At 36.9% G+C, this 20,683-nt stretch overlaps 2 protein-coding genes across 2 annotated transcripts; both read left to right on the top strand.

Annotated features, from left to right (window-relative positions):
• The first annotated feature begins 301 nt into the window (after positions 1-301).
• Or4a77d (olfactory receptor family 4 subfamily A member 77D) lies at positions 302-1,252 on the top strand. Its single transcript, NM_001000621.1, has one exon. The coding sequence runs from the start codon at positions 302-304 to the stop codon at positions 1,250-1,252; it is 951 nt and encodes a 316-aa protein (NP_001000621.1).
• Positions 1,253-19,255: 18,003 nt separating this feature from the next.
• On the top strand, positions 19,256-20,209 carry Olr716 (olfactory receptor 716). The gene has a single exon (NM_001000622.1). It carries the CDS (start codon positions 19,256-19,258, stop codon positions 20,207-20,209), a length of 954 nt encoding a protein of 317 aa, NP_001000622.1.
• Positions 20,210-20,683: the final 474 nt, after the last annotated feature.

Below are 20,683 nucleotides of genomic sequence, written 5' to 3'. Positions count from 1 at the left end.
TTTCAAGTATGTGAATGACTGAGATACCTTTGTCTGTTTTTCTGTCTAGAATTCAACTGAGTCTTGAGATACAATCTGATGCTTACAAGTATTTTAGATACCCAAAGCGAAAGGTCTATAGAGATGCTTACAAGAGAATCCCACTAGATGCTGGCTGAACTTTGACTGCTAGTACATCACTGTAGAGCTCAGTGAAGAAGATCAAATTCATGAGAGAACTGATTCAAGTTTGGGTCAAAATTTATGGAAGGTCTTTTTCTACTGAGCCTCCATCTCTGAAACAGATCTGCTAGAAGAACAAATGGGACAGAATAACAGTGTATCAGAGTTTATACTCTTGGGACTCACTGAGGATCCTGCTGGGCAGAAAACATTATTTGTGGTATTTTTACTCATCTATATTGGAACAATGGTGGGCAACCTGCTCATTGTGTGGACAGTGATTGCCAGCCCTTCTCTAGACTCCCCAATGTACTTCTTCCTTGCCTATCTGTCACTCATAGATGCCCTTTATTCCAGTACTATTTTACCCAAGTTACTTATAGACCTACTCTGTGATAAAAAGACCATTTCCCTCACAGCTTGCTTGGTACAATTGTTTGTAGAGCATTTATTTGGTGGTGTTGAGATCTTCCTTCTAGTTTTTATGGCCTATGATCGCTATGTGGCCATTTGTAAGCCCCTGTACTATTTGACCATCATGAATCAACGGGTCTGTGTCTGTTTGGTGGTGGTGTCTTGGATTGGAGCATTTGCCCATGCTCTGGTTCAAGTTTTCTCTGTGTATAAACTTCCTTTCTGTGGCCCTAACATCATTGATCACTTTGCTTGTGACATGTACCCATTGTTAGGACTTGCTTGTACTGACACTTACTTCCTTGGGCTCACTGTAGTTGGCAATAATGGAGCAATATCTGTAGTGGTCTTTATGCTCCTCCTTCTCTCTTATGGAATAATTCTAAATTCTCTGAAGACTCACAGTCAGGAAGGGAGGCGCAAGGCCCTGTCCACCTGCAGCTCCCATATCATGGTGATTGTTCTCTTTTTTGTTCCTTGCATTTTCATGTATGTTAGACCTGTTTCTAACTTTCCTCTTGACAAATTCATTACTGTGTTTTATACAGTGTTCACTCCAATGTTGAATCCTTTAATATATACTTTGAGAAATTTAGAGATTAAAAAATCTATGGAAAAACTCTGCCGTAAAATATTTACTTCAGACAGAATAAGAATTTCTTCTTGTTATTCCTAATTTTAAAGTAAATATCATAAATATACTGTAATAGAAAGTTTTATGAGTTTTACATTCTTATTAAAATTGACATATGTATTTTGCTATTTTGTGAATGAATCCTTTGTGATTTAGATTTTATTTACTATTGGTATAATTGAGTGTGCTGTCAGCCATTTGTTGGATTTCCTAATTTTACTATTTTCTATAAAATGTTTCTATTTCTTTTCAGGTTTGAATAAAGTCTTTTTGAGATATCATGGAATGGTGGTTTTTAGGTTGTCTTTATCTGATTTTTTGAAATTCTTTTTTATTCCTTTATTACTATGAATGGTATTTTCAATTGGATATTTTATGTATTTACATTTCAAATGCTATCCCCTTTCCTGGTTACCCCCTCTCCCATCCTTCTGCCACTGCTTCTATGTGGATGCTCCCCTTCCCACCTACCCACTCCTACCTCAATACCATGCAATTCCCCTACAATGGAGAAATGAGCCTTTACAGGACCAGGGCTTCTCTTCCTATTGATGCCAGACAATGCCATCCTCTGCTACATATACCTCTGGCATCATGTACTCCATGTACATGTACTCCATGTACTCCATATGTACTCTTTGGTTGGTGGTTTAGTCCCTGGGAGCTCTGGAGGGTCTGATTGTTTAATATTATTATTCTTCCTATGGGGTTGCAAACCCCTTCAGCTCCTTCAGTTCTTTACCTAATTCCTCCATTGGGGGTTCCCATGCTCAGTCTGATGTTTAGCTGCAAGCATCCTCATCTGTATCAGTAAGGGTCTGGCAGAGTCTCTCAGGAGACATCCATATCAGGCTCCTGTCAGCAGACGTTTCTTGGCATCAACAATAGAGGCTGGGTTTGTTGGCCGCATTTGGGATAGATTCCCAGTTGGGGCAGACTCTGGATGGCCTTTCCTTCAGTCTCTGCTTCATTCATTGTCCCTGTATTTCCTCCCATGAATATTTTGTTCCCCCTTCTAAGAAGGACTGAAGCATCCACATTTTGGTCTTCTGTATTCTTGAGCTTCATATGATCTGTGAATTGTATCTTTGATATTCTGAGCTTTTGGACTAATATCTACTTATCAGTGAGTGTATGCTCTGTGTGTTCTTTTGTGACTGGGTTACCTCACTCAGGCTGATATTTTCTAGTTCCATCTATTTGCCTAAGAGTTTCACAATGTCATAGTTTTTAGTAGCGGTGTAGTACTCCATCGTTGAAATATACCACATTTTCTGTAATTTTTGTATGTATTGCAAAGTCATCTATCTGTAAACTTTGTTTATAGCATTATCACTAATTTAAATATTTTGATTAATACAAACTTCCAATTAAATTTAGCTTTATTAAAAACTATTTTTAAGTATTTTACAAAGCCAAACTCCCCTGTACTTCATGCACTTTATTTCCTTTTGAAAACAAACAGACATCTGAGAGATAATAGTAAACTGAACTAAAATATAATAATATAAAAGAAAAACAAATTGGTATAGGATAAAACAAATGACCAGAAGGAAAAGAGCTGAGAAAAGGCAAAATAAGCAGATATAGACACCACAGATACTCAAATAAAACCCCTGATTACATTATGAGGCAAGTATCCTCCAAAGATGATGTTGTTTGTTTTCTGTTGGCCATCTCATGATGAGTATGGGACATATTCTTAAGACAAGTTTGTTTTCTTACTGAGACTTCCTTAGAGTCTCATTAAGACTCTAAGTCTTCCTTGCAAATGGTTGCCAGTTGGAGATAGCTTCTGGTTTAGGGATGGAAATGTATTTACTTCTGCTTTCAACTATAGGACTCCATCTGGTGTAAACTCACATGGGCCTCACACTGCTTTAATCTTAGGGAATTCATATGCACTTTAGTATATTTTGTTTAGAAGACCTTATTTTCTTGCATTCTCTATCACTTCTGACTTTTATGCCCTTTCTACCTCCTCTTGTTCAGGATTCCCTGAGCTCTGAGGAGAGGGATTTAATAGAGACATCACATTTAGGAATGAATAATCCAAGGTTTCTTATTCTCTGCACATTTTCCAGATGTACATTTCTGTATTTGTACCATCTGCTGCAGGAGGAAATGTCTCTAAAGATGTCTGAATGAGGCCTTGATTAATGAGGATAGCAGAATGTCATTAGGACTAATTTTATTGCTACAGCCCTGCAGTAAAACATTAGTATGTTCCTAGGCAGTCTATTGTCAGGTTTTTGGTTACTCAAGGAATGTTGAGCATGGGATAGGTTACATGGAGTATGCCTTAAGACACATCAGATATTGATTGGTTATACCTACACACTTAGTACAACCATTGCCCTAGCTTATGATGAAGGCAGAACACAACTCTAGATCAAAGGGTTTGTAGCTGTGTTGGTGTTTAACTTTTTCCTTTAATAGTATCCATATGGTACCAAGTCCTGTAGGAGTAATGACTCTAGAGAGGTGCCAGCTCAACTTCTTCCAGTGTGCAATGACTTGTGTCTGTGTTGTATTCATCAATAAGGCCTTTCTGTCAGTTTGTGGTAAGAAACCTACAGTCCTGGCAACAGGCTGTTTTTTGTGGGTTTCCATGGGAACCCTTTGGCCAGCAACTCAATTGGATTCTATACACTTTTGATATGGAAGCATCATATAGTAAAAAGAGATGCCAAGTTGAGGATTTGTTTGTCCCCTGTTATTCAGTGATTTTATTTAGATGGCCTTCATACATGTATATGTTTTAAGGAGCATCTAAAGTGTTAGGCCTCTATTCTATCTTTAAAATGACCCATAAATTCAGCTGACTTTCCTGGTATTTGGTCTCTTCTCTACAGAGTTTCCATGTCATCCATGAGTGTTTAGTCTGGTATGTTTGAGTGACCCATTCTTGTTTTTCTCTAGCTAGCCAGAGCTATTAGGGGTTCCATTGACAATGTATCATCCTATTTTGACCACCCCTTTTGATCAGTATCCAGTCTCTTGTCCCCTAGCAGGATCTTCCCTAACTGCAAGATACATAGATTCCTTTGAACCACCTCAGGCGCCCAACCTGATTTCCAGAATTCCCACACCATTCTCTAGGGTCTACCCTGGTGAGAATTCTAGATATCCATATCCACTCCTTGCTTTAAAGCCTACCAGATTTAATCTTGGTTCACAACCACTGATTAAGACTAGTTTGGTCTTCTCTAAGTCCATGAGAAAGGGACTCTAGGTTTTGACCAAGAAACCTACCTCCATCTGTCCACAAAACCAAAAGGGTCTTTAATGCAAAATTAAAATTTTTCACTCAGATCTATTGCCATTCTTCAATATACAGTCGGTTTGTAACTAGAAGTTTATCCTGTATATCATACCAATTCTTTCTTCCCACTTTGTTCCACCTAAGACATATCCAAACCAACCTGCTTTATCTATAACAAACTCAGAACTACAAAAGGACATACACATGTCCAGACTGCATCGAAAGAATATCAACAATATCAAAGATGAAAGAAATATTTTCTCTCCAAATCTTGCCTTGCTGAATTGATCATTTCTAGATATCTTATAGAAATTAAGGAATCTTTAAAGTTTCAAGAGCAATGTGAGGGCATTAGGTGATTGCTACTAAATAAATTGTTGATGTGTATCTGTTTATTTCTCAAGTTTATAAAGATGAAGCCCAGGTAGGAAGGAAATGTGCAACCTACTAGCTATGAACAGAACGTTTTGTGAAAGACCATCCCAAGTTGAACTGCACTTTCAATTTTATATTCAAGCTGCTAATTAAAATAGGTAGTTACCTATCAGATTCCAGCTTACTTTCTTACACATACTGTGTTCTGGACATCTTCAGCTCAGAGATTTTCATCAGGAATTACCTGCACCTTGGGATGGAACTGGACTTCTCAGAAACTCACTCTCTCCATGGGATCTGGGTACAGAGAGATGTGGGACTGGGTTAGCTTTGGGCACAGGAAGAAACTGTAAGGATCCTCTCTTAGACTAATCCTGGGTTTCTATGTCCTGAGGGCTCCAGGCAGTTCCTTAGGAGCAGAAGTGTTGGTCTTACGTCTGCTCTCATGTGTGTCAGTGCTCCAGGAGACTGTCTTTCAGTTTCAGGCATTGGCGGAGACTCTAATGATACTGTCCTTGACTGCTTCTAGATTCCTATGTCCAGAGGGCTCCAGACAGATTCCTCTTGGGCCAGGGATGTGAGCAGAAGTGGTGGTCTCCCCTGTGCTTTCAAGATTGTCTGCACTTTTGAGAGTCCAGCTCTTTCCCCTACAGGATTTGGTTACCAAGATGTGATTTTCAGTTCAACTCTTCCTTTCCTGGAGTGTTGAGAAGTTTAGGACTTGCTGTGGAGGTAGACCTGGGTTCTGATGATGTCAAGTAGCCGTGGTGTTTATTGCTTATGTTCTTGTGCTTGCCTCTGTCCATCTGTTTATCTCTGGTGATAGTTGGTCTTGCTGTCTCTGACAGGAGCTTGTCCTTCTTGTTGGCCTGTGGGCCTGTGAGCCTGTTATTTTAGGAGTGAGAGCACTCCTGGGCAAGATCTGTGTACAGAGGACTGTGTGAGAGCCTTATCTTTGGGTGCAGATAGAGACTGAAAGTATCCTGTCCCAGAATGCTCTGTGGTTCCATGTCCTGTGTGCTCCTAGTGGATTCCTCTTTGAACATTTATTAGAGTGAACGTGGTGTCTCAACTGTGGACTTAGAAGTGAGAGCACTCCTTAGGAGGCCAGCTGTCTCAGGTCAGGATTTGTGTAAGGAGGAGCCTTAGTCCTGTGTGCAGATAGAGAATGGACGGGTCCAAGTTCTTTCTTAATAACAAGGCAGGCTTAATCCTATTAAAGGAACAAGATTTTTTTCTTACAATTTTGGTTTAATTAATTTAGCATTAAAAGGGTAGAAGCTTTTTCTTTATGCAATAAGAATCAGAACTCATTTTTTTAAAATCTAGAATGAGTGCGTTCTTTCTGCACCAAAAGGAGATCAAAGGGATACAGATTGGAAAAGCAGAAGTCAAAATATCACTGTTTGCAGATGATATGATAGTATATTTAAGTGATTCCAAAAGTTCCACAAGAGAACTATTAAACCTGACAAACACCCTCAGCAAAGTGGATGGGTATAAAATTCACTCAAATAAATCAGTAGGCTTCCTCTACACAAAAGAGAAACAAGCCAAGAAAGAAATTAGGGAAATGACACCCTGCATAATAGTCGCAAATGATATAAAATACCTTAATGTGACTTTAACCAAGCAAGTAAAAGATATGTACAATAAGAACTTCAAGACTCTGAAGAAAGAAATTGAAGAAGACCTCAGAAGATGCAAAGATCTCCCATGCTCATGGATTGGCAGGATTAATATAGTAAAAATGGCCATTTTACCTAAAGCGATCTACAGATTTAATGCAATCCCCATCAAAATACCAATCCAATTCTTCAGAGAGTTAGAACAATTTGAAAATTCATCTGGAATAACAAAAAACCCAGGATAGCTAAAACTATCCTCAACAATAAAAGGACTTCTGGGGGAATCACTATCCTTGAACTCAAGCAGTATTACAGAGCCATAGTGATAAAAACTGCATGATATTGGTACAGAGACAGACAGATAGACCAGTGGAATAGAATTGAAGGCCCAGAAATGAACCCACACACGTATGGTCAATTGATTTTTGACAAAGGAGCCAAAACCATCCAATGGAAAAAAAGGTAGCATTTTCAGCAAATGGTGCTGGTTCAACTGGAGGTCACTATGTAGAAGAAGGCAGATCGATCCATGCTTATGACCCTGTGCAAAGCTTCAGTCCAAGTGGATCAAGGGCCTCCACATCAAACCAGATACACTCAAACTAAAAGAAAAAAAGTGGGGAAGCATCTCGAACACATGGGCACTGGAGAAAATTTCCTGAACAAAACACCAATGGCTTATGCTCTATGATCAAGAATCGACAAATGGGATCTCATAAAACTGCAAAGTTTCTGTAAGGCAAAGGACACTGGTTTTAGGACAAAATGGCAACCAACATATTGGGAAAAGATCTTTACCAATCCTACAACAGATAGAGGGCTTATATGAAAATATACAAAGAACTCAAGAAGTTAGACTTCAGGGAGACAAATAACCCTATTAAAAATGGGGTTCAGAGCTAAACATAATTCACAGCTCAGGAATGCCGAATGGCTGAGAAACACCTAAAGAAATGTTCAACATCTTTAGTCATAAGGGAAATGCAAATCAAAACAACCCTGAGATTTCACCTCACACCAGTAAGAATGGCAAAGATCAAAAACTCAGGTGACAGCAAATGCTGGCGAGGATGTGGAGAAAGAGGAACACCCTCCATTTTTGGTGGGATTGCAGACTGGTACAACCATTCTAGAAATCAGTCTGGAGGTTCTTCAGAAAATTGGACATTGAACTACCTGAGGACCCAGCTATACCTCTCTTGGGCATATTCCCAAAAGATGCCCCAACATATTACAAAGACACATGCTCCACTATGTTCATAGCAGCCTTATTTATAATAGCCAGAAGCTGTAAAGAACCCAGATGCCCTTCAGAGAGGAATTGATACAGAAAATGTGGTATATCTACACAATGGAATATTACTCAGCTATCAAAAACAATGGCTTTATGAAATTCATAGGCAAATGGATAGAACTGGAAAATATCATCCTAAGTGGGGTAACCCAATCACAGAAAAACACACATGGTATGTACTCATTGATAAGTGGCTATTAGCCCAAATGCTTGAATTGCCCTAGATGCATAGAACATATGAAACTCAAGAGGGTTGACCAAAATGCAAATGTTTCACTCCTTCTTTAAAAGGAGAACAAGAAAACCCTTGGGAGGGAATAGGGAGGCAAAGTTTAGAACAGAGGCTGAAGGAACACCCATTCAGAGCCTGCCCCCCCATGTAGCTCATACATATACAGCCACAAAACTATCTAAGATGGATGAAGCAAAGAAGTGCAGGCTGACAGGAACCGGATGTAGATCTCTCCTGAGAGACACAGCCAGAATACAGCAAATACATAGGCGAATGCCAGCAATGAACCACTGAACAGAGAACGGGACCCCCATTGAAGGAAGCAGAGAAAGGACTGGAAAAGCTTGAAGGGGCTTGAGACCCCATATGAACAACAATGCCAAGCAACCAGAGCTTCCAGGGACTAAGCCACTAACCAAAGACTATACATGGACTGACCCTGGGCTCCAACTGCATAGGTAGCAATGAATAGCCTAGTAAGAGCACCAGTGGAAGGGGAAGCTCATGGTCCTGCCAAGACTGGACCCCCAGTGAATGGGATTGTTGTGTGAGGAGGGTGGTAATGGCAGGAGGATGGGAAGGGGAACACCCATATAGAAGGGGAAGGTTAGGGGTTAGGGGGATGTTGGCTTGGAAACCAGAAAGGGGAATAACAATTGAAATGTAAATAAGAAATACTCAAGTTAATAAAGATGGAAAAATCTTTTCCCAATCTGTTTGTTATCATTTTGTCTTATTGCCATTGTCTTTTGCCTTACAGAACCTTTGCAATTTTATGAGGTCCCATTTGTGAATTCTTGATGTTAGATCATAAGGCATTGGTGTTCTGTTCAGAAAAAATTCACTCTGTTCAAAGCCCTAACCAATTTTTCTATTAGTTTCAATGTATCTGGTTTTTTGGAGGTCTTTGATCCACTTGGATTTGAGCTTTGTACAAGGAGATAAGAATGGGTTGATTTGCATTCTTCTATATGCAGACCTCCAGTTGAACCAGCACCATTTGCTGAAAATGCTGTATTTTTTTAATTGGATATTTTTTATTTACATTTCAAATGTTATTCCCTTTCCCAGTTTCCTATCTATAAGTCCCCTATTCCATCCTCCTCCCCCTTCTTCTATGAGCGTGTTCCACCTCCCCAGCCACTCCTTTTCCTGCCCTGACATTCCCCTACACTGGGGAGGTCCAGCCTTGGCAAGACCAAGGGCTTCTCCTCCCATTGATGCCCAACAAAGCCATCCTTTGCTATGCAGCTGGAGCCATGGGTCTGTCCATGTGTACTCTTTGAGTAGTGGTTTAGTCCCTGGGAGTTCTGGTTGGTTGGTATTATTGGCCTTATGAGGTTGCAAGACCCTTCGGGTCCTTCAAACCTTTCTCTAATTCCTCCAATGGGGACCCCATTCTCAGTTAAATGGTTTGCTGCTAGCATTCGCCTTTGTATTTGTTATGCTGTGGTTGAGCTGCTCAGGAGACACCTATATCAGGCTCCTGTCAGCATGCACTTCTTGGCTTCATCAATATTGTCTAGGTTTAGTGGCAGCATATATATATATATATATATATATATATATATATATATATATATATATATATATATATATATGCTTGATCCGCTGGTATGGCAGGCTCTGTATGAGCTCTGCTCCAAACTTTGTCTCCACATCTCCTCCTATGAATATTTTTATACCCTCTTTTAAGAAGGACTGAAGCATCAGCACTTTGGTCATCCTTCTTCTTATACTTCATGAGGTCTCTGGATTGCATCTTGGGTAATTTGAGTTTTTGGGTTAATATTCACTTCTCAGTGAGTGCATAACATGTATTATTTTTGTGATTGGGTTATGTCACTCAGGATGACATTTTCTAGTTTCATACATTTGCCTATGAATTTCATGAAGTCATTGTTTTTGATAGCTATATAGTAATCAATTGTGTATATATACCACATTTTCTGTATCCATTCCTCTGTTGAAAGGCATCTGGGTTATTAAGAGCTTCTGGCTATTATAAATACAGCTGCTAAGAACATAGCGGAGCATGTGTCTTTGTTATATGTTGGAGCATCTTTTGGGTATATGCGCAGGAGTGGTATATCTGGGTCCTCAGGTACTAATATGTCCAATTTTCTGAGGAACCTCCAGACTGATTTCCAGAGTGGTTGTACCAACCTGCAATCCCACCAACAATGGAGGAGTGTTCGTCTTTCTCCACATCCTCACCAGCATTTGCTGTCACCTGAGTTTTTGATCTTTGCCATTCTCACTGGTGTGAGGTGGAATCTTAGCATTGTTTTTATTTTCATTTCCCTGGTGACTAAGGATATTGAACATTTCTTTAGGTATTTCTCAGCCATTTGATATTCCTCAGGAGAGAATTCTTTCTTTAACATTGTACCTCATTTTTAATAGGGTTATTTGTGTCTCTGGTGTCTTACTTCTTGTGTTCTTTGTATATATTGGATATTAGCCCTCTATCAGATGTAGGATTGGTAAAGTTCTTTTCCCAATCTGTTGGTTGTTGTTTTGTCCTAATGACAGTGTCCTTTGCCTTACAGAAGGTTTGCCATTTTAAGAGGTCCGATTTGTTGATTCTTGATCTTAGAGCATAAGGCATTGGTGTTCTGTTCAAGAAATTTTCCCCTGTACCCACATGTTTGTGGTTCTTCTCCACTTTCTTGTTTTATGTGGAGGTCCTTGATCCACTTGAAATTAAGTTTTGTATAGGGCAATAAGAATGGATTGATTTGCATTCATCTACATGCTGACCTCCATTTGAACCAGCACCATTTGTTGAAAATGCTATCTTTTTTCCCTTAATAGTCACAAGTCCTTTGTCAAAGATCAAGTGACCATAGGTGTGTAGGCTAATTTCTGGGTCTTCAATTCTATTCCATTGATCTTCATGCCTGTCTTTGTACCAATACCATACAGTTCTAATCACTACTGCTTTGTAATACAGCTTGAGGTCAGGGATGATGATTTCCCAAGAAGTTCTTTTATTGTTGAGTATGGTTTTTGATATCCTGGGATTTTATTATTTCAGATAAATTTTCAAATTGTTCTTTCTAACTCTATGAAGACTTGAGTTGGAATTTTGATGTGGATTGTGCTGAATTTGTAGATTGCTCTGGGCAAAAATGGCCTTTTTAGTGTATTAATCCTGCCAATCCATGAGCATGGGAGATCTTTCCACCTTCTGAGATCTTCAATTATTTCTTGAGGGACTTGAAGTTCTTGTCATACTGATCTTTCACTTGTTTGGTTAGAGTCACACCGAAGTAATTTATGTTATTTATGACTATTGTGAAGGGTGTCATTTCCCTAATTTCTTTGACAGTTTGTTTGTCCTTTGAGTAGAAGAAGATTACTGATTTGTTTAAGTTAATTTTATAGTTATCGACTTTGCTGAAGTTGTTTATTATGCTTAGTAGTTCTCTATTGGAACCTTTGGGGTAACTTAAGTATACTATCATATCATCTGCAAATAACAATATTTTGAATCCTTCCTTTTCAATTTTATCCCTTTGACCTCCTTTCATTGTCTGATTGCTCTGTGTAAGACTTTGAGTACTATTATTGAATAAGTAGGGAGAGAGTGGACAGCCTTGTCTAGTTCCTTATTTTAGTGGGACTGTTTCAAGTCTCTGTCCATTTAGTTTGATGTTGGCTACTAGTTTGCTGTATATTGCTTTTATTATGTTTAGGTATGGGCCTTGAATTTCTGATCTTCCCAAGACCTTTAATATGAAGGGGTGTTGAATTTTGTCATATGCTTTCTCAGCATGTAATGAGATGAGCATGTGATTTTCTAGAGTTCCTTTACATAGTTCATTACATTGATGGGTTTCCATATATTGAAACATCTCTGCATTCCTGGGATGATGTCTACTTGATCATGATGAATGGTTGTTTTGATGTGTTTTTGGATATGGTTTTCAAGAACATTATTTTGTACATTTATGTAGCTATTCATAAGGGAAATCTAAAGTTCTCTTTCTTGTTGGGTCTTCGAGTGGTTTAGGTATAATCGTAACTGTGACTTTATGGAAGGATTGGGTAGTGTTCCTTCTCTTTCTATTTTTTGGAATACTTTGGACAATATTGGTATTAGGTCTTCTATGAATGTCGGATAGAATTCTGCACTCAACCCATCTGGTCCTGGGCTTTTATTTGTTGGGAGACTTTTAATAACTGCTTCTATTTCTTTAGCTGTTATGGGACTGTTTAGATGGTTTATCTGATCCTGATTTAACTTTGGTACCTGGTATCTGTCCAGAAAATTGTCCATTTCATACAAATTTTCTAGTTTTGTTGAATATAGGTTTTTGTAGTATGATCTGATGATGTTTTAATTTCCTCAGATTCTGTTATTTTGTCTCCCTTTTCATTCTGATTTTTTATTAAAATTTGGATACACTCTTTGTAACCTCTGGTTAGTCTGGCTAAGAGTCTATCTATCTTGTTGAGTTTTTCAAAAACAAGTTCCTGGTTTTGTTGATTTTTTTGTATAGTTCTTTTTGTTTCATTTTGCTGATTTCAGCTCCGATTTTGATTATTTTCTGTTCTTGTCTGTATTTACTTCCTTTTGATCTAGAGCTTTTAGATGTACTGTGCATCTGGTAGTATATGCTTTTACCAGTTTCCTTTTTGCGGCCCTCAGTGCTATGGCTTTTCCAGTTAGCAGCGCTTTCATTGTATTGAATAAGTTCTGGTATGTTGTGCTTTAATTTTCATTAAATTCTAAAAAGTCTTTAATTTCTTTATTTTTTCCTTGACCAAGTTATCATTGAGTAGACTGTTGTTTAGCTTCCATGTATATATGGGCTTCCTGTTGCTTTTGTTGTTATTAAAGACCAGCCTTAGTTTGTGGTAATCTGGTATGATGCATGATATCATTTCATTCTTCTTGTATCTGCTGAGGCCTGTATTGTGACCGATTATATGGTCTATTTTGGAGAAGGTTCTATGAGGTGCTGAGAACAAGGTGTATTCATTTGTTTTAGGATGAAATGTTGTATAGATATCTGCTAATTCCTTTTGGTCCATAGCTTCTGTTGATTTCACTGTGCCTGTGTCTATTTTCTGTTTCCATTTTTTCCGTTTACTGTTGAGTGTGGATTGTTGAAGTCTACAGCTTTTTGAAGTATAACTAATTTTTTATCTCTGATTTTGTTACTTTCGATACTCTTACAATGCCATTTACTTAGTTTGGCTAAGGTTTTGTCTATCTTGTTGATTTTCTCAATGAATCAGCTCTTTGTTTTATTTATTCTTTGTGTTGCTCTCTTTGTTTTTAATTTATTGATTTCAGCCCTAACTTTGGTTATTTCTTCCTATTTACTCCTCCTGAGTATGTTTGTTTTCTTTTGTTCTAGAGCTTTCAGATGTGCTTTTCAGTGGCTATTATGACATCCGATTTTGTTATGAAGGCACTTACTGTTATGAATTTTCCTCTTCCTTCTACTCTTATTGTATCCTGTAAGTTTGAATATGTTCTGCTTTCACTTTCTCTGGATTCTAGTAAGTCTTTAGTTTCTTCTTCGTTTCTTCTCTAACAAAGTGGTCATTCAGTAGAGAGTTGTTTTGTTTCAATGTGTTTGTAGGCTTTCTTTTGTTCTTGAAGTCCAGCTTTAATCCATGGTAGTCTGATAAGATAGAAGGGGTTATGTCAGTTTTCTTGTATCTGCTGAGGTATCCTTTGTGATCTAGTATATGGTCAATTTTGGAAAAGATTCCATGAATTGGTTTGAAAGCAGAATATTCTTTTGTGTTCATGCAAAATGTTCTGTAAATAACTGTTAAGGCCATATGATTCTTTATGCTCTCAGTTTCATGTTTCTTTGTTTATTTTCCTTCTCAATGAACTATCCATTGGTGAGAGTCAGGTGTTGAAGCCTCCCAGGTTTAAGGCGTAGGGATCAATGTGCAATTAAGTATTTAGTAATCTTTCTTTTATGGATGTGGGTGCCCTTGTATATGGGGCACAAATTTTCAAAATTGACAACATCTTTGTGGATTTTTCTGTTGATGAATATGAAGTGTCCTTCCCCACCACTTATGATTAAATTTCGTTAAAAATCAATCTTATTAGATATTAGAATGGCTACTCCTGCCTGTTTCTTTCTTTTTTTTTTTTTTCTGTTTTTTGGAGCTGGGGACCGAACCCAGGGCCTTGCACTTGCTAGGCAAGCGCTCTACCACTGAGCTAAATCCCCAACCCCCTCCTGCCTGCTTCTTTTGATCACTTACTTGGAAAACATTTTCTAGCCCTTTATTTTGAGATAATATCTATCATTATTTCTGAGATGTGTTTCTTGTATGTAACACAATCATGAGTGCCATTATTCACATCCATTCTGTTAGCTGTGTCTTTTTTATTGGGAAACTGAATGCAATGATGTTGAGAGATGTTCATGGTGGCAGTGTGTGTGTGTGTGTGTGTGTGTGTTTGTGTGTGTGTGTACATACTTCCATTCCTTTTCATTACTAGTACGGGGTTATTTATTTCCTGTGTTTTCTTGGGTGCTGTTAGTCTCTTTGAGTTGGAGGTTTTCTTCTCAAATCTTTTGTAGGGATTTGTAGATATATATTGCTTAAATTTCTTGTCATGCAATATCTTCTTTCTCCACCTTTATGACTGAATATTTTGCAGGGTACATTAGGGCTTTCATTTGTGATATGCTAGAGTCTGCAAAACAGTTGCCTAGGTCCTTCTTTTTTTAGAGTCTCTATTGAAAAGTTATATTTCTGTCACAAAATGTAATTCCCCCATCAAAACTTTTCATACCTACAGAAACATGTTTTCTTTCCCACAATTAGAATGTAAGTCCCAACTTAGTCATCTTTGATGGTCAGTACAGGACTATGCTCTGCTAGAGAGATGCTGGGAACTGAGACTCAGGTTGCTTCCTCCTCTTGAGAGTTTTAAATATTACCTGCCTTACTTAAGTGTTTTACTTCAAAATTATTTCGTAGTTTCTTATTTAACATACCTTTAATTTTATTTTCTTATTATAAAAGTTTCAAATCAACTAGGCTATTAGCTACTCATTCTTGGCACAACTTAATGCTTTTACCTCTAGGGACTATTGAAAATAAGCCTGTTCAAAGAGATGATCTCATTTGAAATTCTTCCAAATATTTTAACAAGCTTATCTATTTAAACAGCGATGTTGTAAAAGAACCATGAATAGAATTGTGAATGTAAAAGACAAAAATATTTTCCTGATGAAATGACCTAAAAAGTCTCTCTTTTTTTAACTATTTATGTATCCTGTCCTGTATTTTTAAAAAATTGTTTCTGACAGCCTGTGGAAGTTTTCAGCTTCCTGGGGTGTTCTTTATAGAGAGACATGTTTTTAACAAGAAAATAAAGGGTTTTGTGGAGAGTCTATATGAGTGGTAGCGCTTGAAGGCTTCCAGCTATATTCATGAGAAATCTTCACCAGTAATGCTTCGGTAATTTAAGCCACTGATTTTCTTGCTGAGTACCTTGCTTATTTGTGGGCCACATATGAATGCTACAATACTTTATTAAATTCAAGACGTTTTTGATGCCTTTAATACAATTGACTCAAGATAAATATTCAAATAATTAATTTTAAGTTGTGAATTTTATTTAAATAAGATCGTATAAATAGGAATGACAATTTCTAATTATTAGGTAGACTTTTTATACATGTGTAATTAATACGTCTTTGTGTTTTTATGAAGAATATTTTTAGAAGGTAGCAATATCTACTTACTTTTAATAGTAAATTCTGAAATTAAATTTAAAGATTTTGTATTGAAGTTTTGACTTGAATGTTCTTACATTACAGTAAAAGACTGAGGTAATGTGACATTTTGAGGAAATGTATTTTCTGTAATCTCTTGGTGCTATTTCCTCATCTATTGAATGTTCATAGACTGTCATCTACTTAAGATATATCGACAAAGCAACCTTCAATTTTTCTCAAATAAAAATAAGAAACATGTTGTGAGTTTATGGGAACTCAAACAAAAATGTTGAGTAATGATTCCTGTGTACACTGAAATACAGTTGTTATTTTAGCTCATATACTCTCATAGGAATTATTAAATTGGGAAAATTAATATGCTATACAAATTAAAATAAACTGCAAGTATATTTGCTATTAGTGGTCACATAATATATTGGGGGGCAGGTTATGTCTCATTTTGCCAAAAAGTAAGAGAGACATTTTATATTTTATAAGTGACAATGATTTATGACTTTCATTTTATGACACATTTTGTTTTCTGTGCTTTGTTTAAAAGGATACATAATCACTTTAGATATATTGAAATTGGAAAAATTAAAACTGTATTAACACAAGTGCTTTATGTGCACACAAACCTATCATATTTCAATTATGTGATGTTGTATTTTATGTGTATATCTTGAAATTGTCCAAAGAATATGTTAGTATATGAAAATAGAGAAAACTATAAAAATATACATCACCTACCACACACATTTGTTAGCTTTTTATAAGTAGTACTATATAGGGTATTTAAAAACCTTTATTTTATTGGATTACGTAAGATATTTTCATAAGAGTAATGTTGTTATTGGAGCAATCACATCCTTCATGTTCCTACTCTCTGTTTTACCTCCTTTTCCCCCTTCGAGTGGCATTTGTTTCCTTTTAACTCTTATTCTTCTGGGATACAGGATTTTATGTATCTACTGAAAGTCTAAAACTACAAATAAGAGACAATGTAATATTTCTCCTTCTGATGTGAGTTAAATTGAGTGAGGTGTTTATTTCCAGTTATATTTGTGTTTTGGCAAATGATGTAACTTCACTCCTCTTCATTGTTGACAAAAGTGCATCACTAGCAAAAGTACTTTTTAAAATAAAAGACTATGTTTCAAAAGTGATATGGTCTTAGTAACTGAATTATACTATTATTTTTCTAAAAGCGTGATAACATTATTTTAATATGAAAGTAGGCATTTTATATTTCCATATGTAAATTATCAATTCTTTGATAATTTATATTATGTACAAGTCTGGTACAGTATGGCTTATGTAGTTTTATGCACATTTTTCCTACTATCTAAACACACTTGGTAGTACAAGATTTGGCCTGGTAAAAACCAATATTTATCAATACTAAACTCAACTAAACTGTGTAGAAAGTAAAATGTAGAAGGCCAAATTGGACCTGTTATGTGATGCTCCCATGTTCTGTGACAGACATGCGTATAATACTTGGAAACTTTAAAAATGGCAGTGATGATGTTCTGCCTCAGACGGAAGCGGAGCTGTGACTGAGACATCTATAACACGCATCCCACCTGCTTCTAAAGCACGTGTGAGTCTTCACATGTCTTTCCCTGATACCCAGTCCATGCAGATGGGATTTTCTTGCTTGCTGATAGTGTAAGCATATATCTCCACAGGTGAGTATTGACAGTATCTTAATGAGTAAATTATTAATGATGAGTAAATTATTATGTATAATAAAACACAATTTCTAAATATATGATTTTAATCTAAATCCAGAAAGTGGTTCATAGTACACTATATGCTTTGTTTTTTTTTAAACCCATACATTTACATTCTTGCTTATATCTCATGACTTATTTTCAGGTTTTGTTCACAGTAAAACATCCAAAAATAGTAATCACAAGCACCCTTGAGATGTCTGAATTGCTGAGCTGTGCTTTAGGCACTCCCTAGGAAAATAAGAACATCATCAGACTACCCTTGGAGAGGGACAACAAGGGAGCGACTGTGGTATACATAGAGAATCAGAGGCGGAGGGAGACTTACTAAGATGGTCAAGATCAGGATGATACTATCTGAATGCACCTTATGCTGTAAGCAGGTGTGTGGCTTCATGATCCACAGCTTTCATCACTGTTCCTTTTCTATCCTAGTCTATTTAGACTCTTGCTACACAATGTACAATATAATTAGAGTTATTGTTTAGTCACAGTAGTTATTAAAATCCATTTTACATTATTAGTATCATTCAGGAAGCCATGATAAATTTAGTAATAATGTCTAAATGTGTAAAAATATTACAGCAGAAGAGAAAGGGAAGTGATCAGAAGGAACAGTGTATAGAGGATTAGAGATTGCGAGACAGGAAGATTCTGAAATACTCCCTCATCCCCTCATATTTCAGGATGCAATGACAGATATATTTCTAATTATGTTTATAAAATGAACACAGCTCACACTCTCACGTACTGATTTGGCATATTCTTTGAGTGTTCTTCTTTTGGTATTCTGGACAAAGAATTCCTATGTGAGGACTCTCAGCAGCCCTACCCTAAATGCTTAAAATAATTAAGACTAATTTAAATCTTATTTAATCTTAAGATTCAAAACATGTCCTTTCACTATTAAATCTCTCTTTTCTGTTTCTTTTGTCAATCTGTCTCTCTGCATAGTTTTATCTGTGAATTCTGGAAAAGGTATGATTTCCGCTGATTCAGGATTTGTTAGGAGCCATGATTTAGTTCCGGTAAAGTAAAAATAGCTTTGAAAATTCTGCTGGTGGATATAATTGTGTTACTGATTAGTATAAGCAAGAATGAAATGGAACTGTAACTAGTAAAATATGACAGAATTAGATGAAGCAAGTTTTACAGGTTGCAGGTAATAATATCTGAATAATATTTGAATTCTTTGATGCAATTAAAATCCTCCCTAATTATGTAGATTAAATAAGATATATATGATGACTAAAATTGTCTTGTGAGGTGAAGTATCTATGTCAAATAGTCCAACATAATAATAGGCTTGGTATGGATCCTCAAGGAATAGTGCTAATATTGGTACCACAAAAGTTCAAATATTAGAATCTTTTTCAAAGATATTACCAGCTAGAAAGTTTGCTCTTTCTTAGTGGATAAACTCAGGGTTTAATGGTACAACAATTTATCAACTCTCTTTAGGAGAAACAGTTCTATATTTATTTGGTATATCAAAACCAAGGAGTAATGTGTTTTAAATAACTTTTTATGGGTGACAGAGATATCTCTATCTGAATTTCTCTCTAGAGATCTACTGTTATTTTTTATAACCTTAGCACTCAGAGACTTATTAACAGAAAACAAATGCAGCTTGTTACAAGATGAAGCTCAATACATATTTATTAAATGTCTACTATTGGTTAACTACTGTAAAGACACTATATGCCCCATGACAGGATGGACTCATGGTCCTGTTAACATATCATGTGAGGTCTGATTTTCCTGAGCTCTTTGTTTGAAACAAGACTGATAGAAGAATAAATGGGCCAGAGCAACAATGTCACAGAATTTGTCCTGCTGGGCTTCACCCAAGATCCTGCTGGGCAAAAAGCTTTATTTGTTATGTTTTCACTGATGTACATTGCAACAATGGTGGGCAACCTGCTCATTGTAGGGACAGTGATTGTCAGCCCCTCCTTAGGCTCCCCGATGTACTTCTTCCTTGCCTCTCTGTCACTCATGGATGCTGTTTATTCCACTGCCATCTCACCCAAGTTGATTGTAGACTTGCTCCGTGAGAAAAAGACCATCTCCTTCAGAGCTTGCATAAGCCAGCTCTTTATAGAGCATTTATTTGGTGGGGTTGACATTGTCATTCTGGTGGCAATGGCCTATGATCGCTATGTGGCCATCTGTAAGCCACTACATTATTTGATCATCATGAATCGTCGGGTATGTATCCTCTTCTTGGTGATGGCCTGGGTGGGAGGTTTTGCACATGCTTTGTTTCAAGTTCTTGCTGTATATAATCTTCCTTTCTGTGGTCCCAATATCATTGACCACTTTGGCTGTGACATATACCCGCTCTTGCTACTTGCATGTACTGACACCTACCTGATTGGTCTCACTATCATTGCTAATGGTGGAGCCATGTGTATACTCATCTTCATCTTACTTCTACTTTCTTATGCAATAATCCTAAGATCTCTCCAGAATCACAGTCAGGAAGGGAGGCGCAAAGCTCTGTCCACCTGCAGCTCTCATGTCACTGTGATTTTTCTCTTTTTTGTTCCCTGTATTTTCATGTATGTTAGACCTGTTTCTAGTTTTCCTATTGACAAATCCATCACTGTAATTTATACTGTTGTCACCCCCATGTTGAATCCTTTAATATATACTTTGAGAAATTCAGAGATGAAAAATTCTATGAAAAAGCTCCTGCAGAAAATATTAAGTCCGAATAGACTAAGGCTTCTTTGCTGCTTATATTATTAAGCACTAGGCATCAATCCCATTTAAACCATTGTGGTGTGACTTGAACAGTCACACTACCACTTGGTACTCTGAAATTACTAGTATTATCAAGATAGTTTTCAAATATTGTTGTATAGTTTTTGTAAGTAGTACAGTTGCTTCCATATAATACATTTTTGATGAATTGCATATCATATTTTTATTTTTCTTTTCAATAAATAATTTTCTTTATTTTTTCACATATTTTGATCATTGTTTTTCTGTTTACTCTGTCTTTCATGCTCTTTCTCCTCTCTTCATGTTCTTTTTCTCTTTCTCTCTGTCTCTCTCTGCCTCTTTCTGTCTCTTCCAGTCTGTCATCTGCGTGTCTGTCTGTGTGTCTGTCTGTGTGTCACTCTCTTACTCTCTCTCCTTTTCCTCTTAACTCTCTTAATATCACCCCCCCCAAAAAAACCACCAAAACAAACAAAGAAGTAAATAAACAAAATGAAACAA

The sequence above is a fragment of the Rattus norvegicus genome, chromosome 3, assembly GCF_036323735.1.
Source record: "Rattus norvegicus strain BN/NHsdMcwi chromosome 3, GRCr8, whole genome shotgun sequence".
NCBI classification, from domain to species: Eukaryota; Metazoa; Chordata; class Mammalia; order Rodentia; family Muridae; genus Rattus; species Rattus norvegicus.
This window is presented reverse-complemented; position numbering and strand designations above follow the sequence as displayed.

Excerpts from the sequence above, each read along its gene's own strand:
- Olr716 (NM_001000622.1), top strand. The coding sequence starts at position 19,256 with ATGGGCCAGAGCAACAATGTCACAGAATTTGTCCTGCTGGGCTTCACC.
- Or4a77d (NM_001000621.1), top strand. The coding sequence starts at position 302 with ATGGGACAGAATAACAGTGTATCAGAGTTTATACTCTTGGGACTCACT.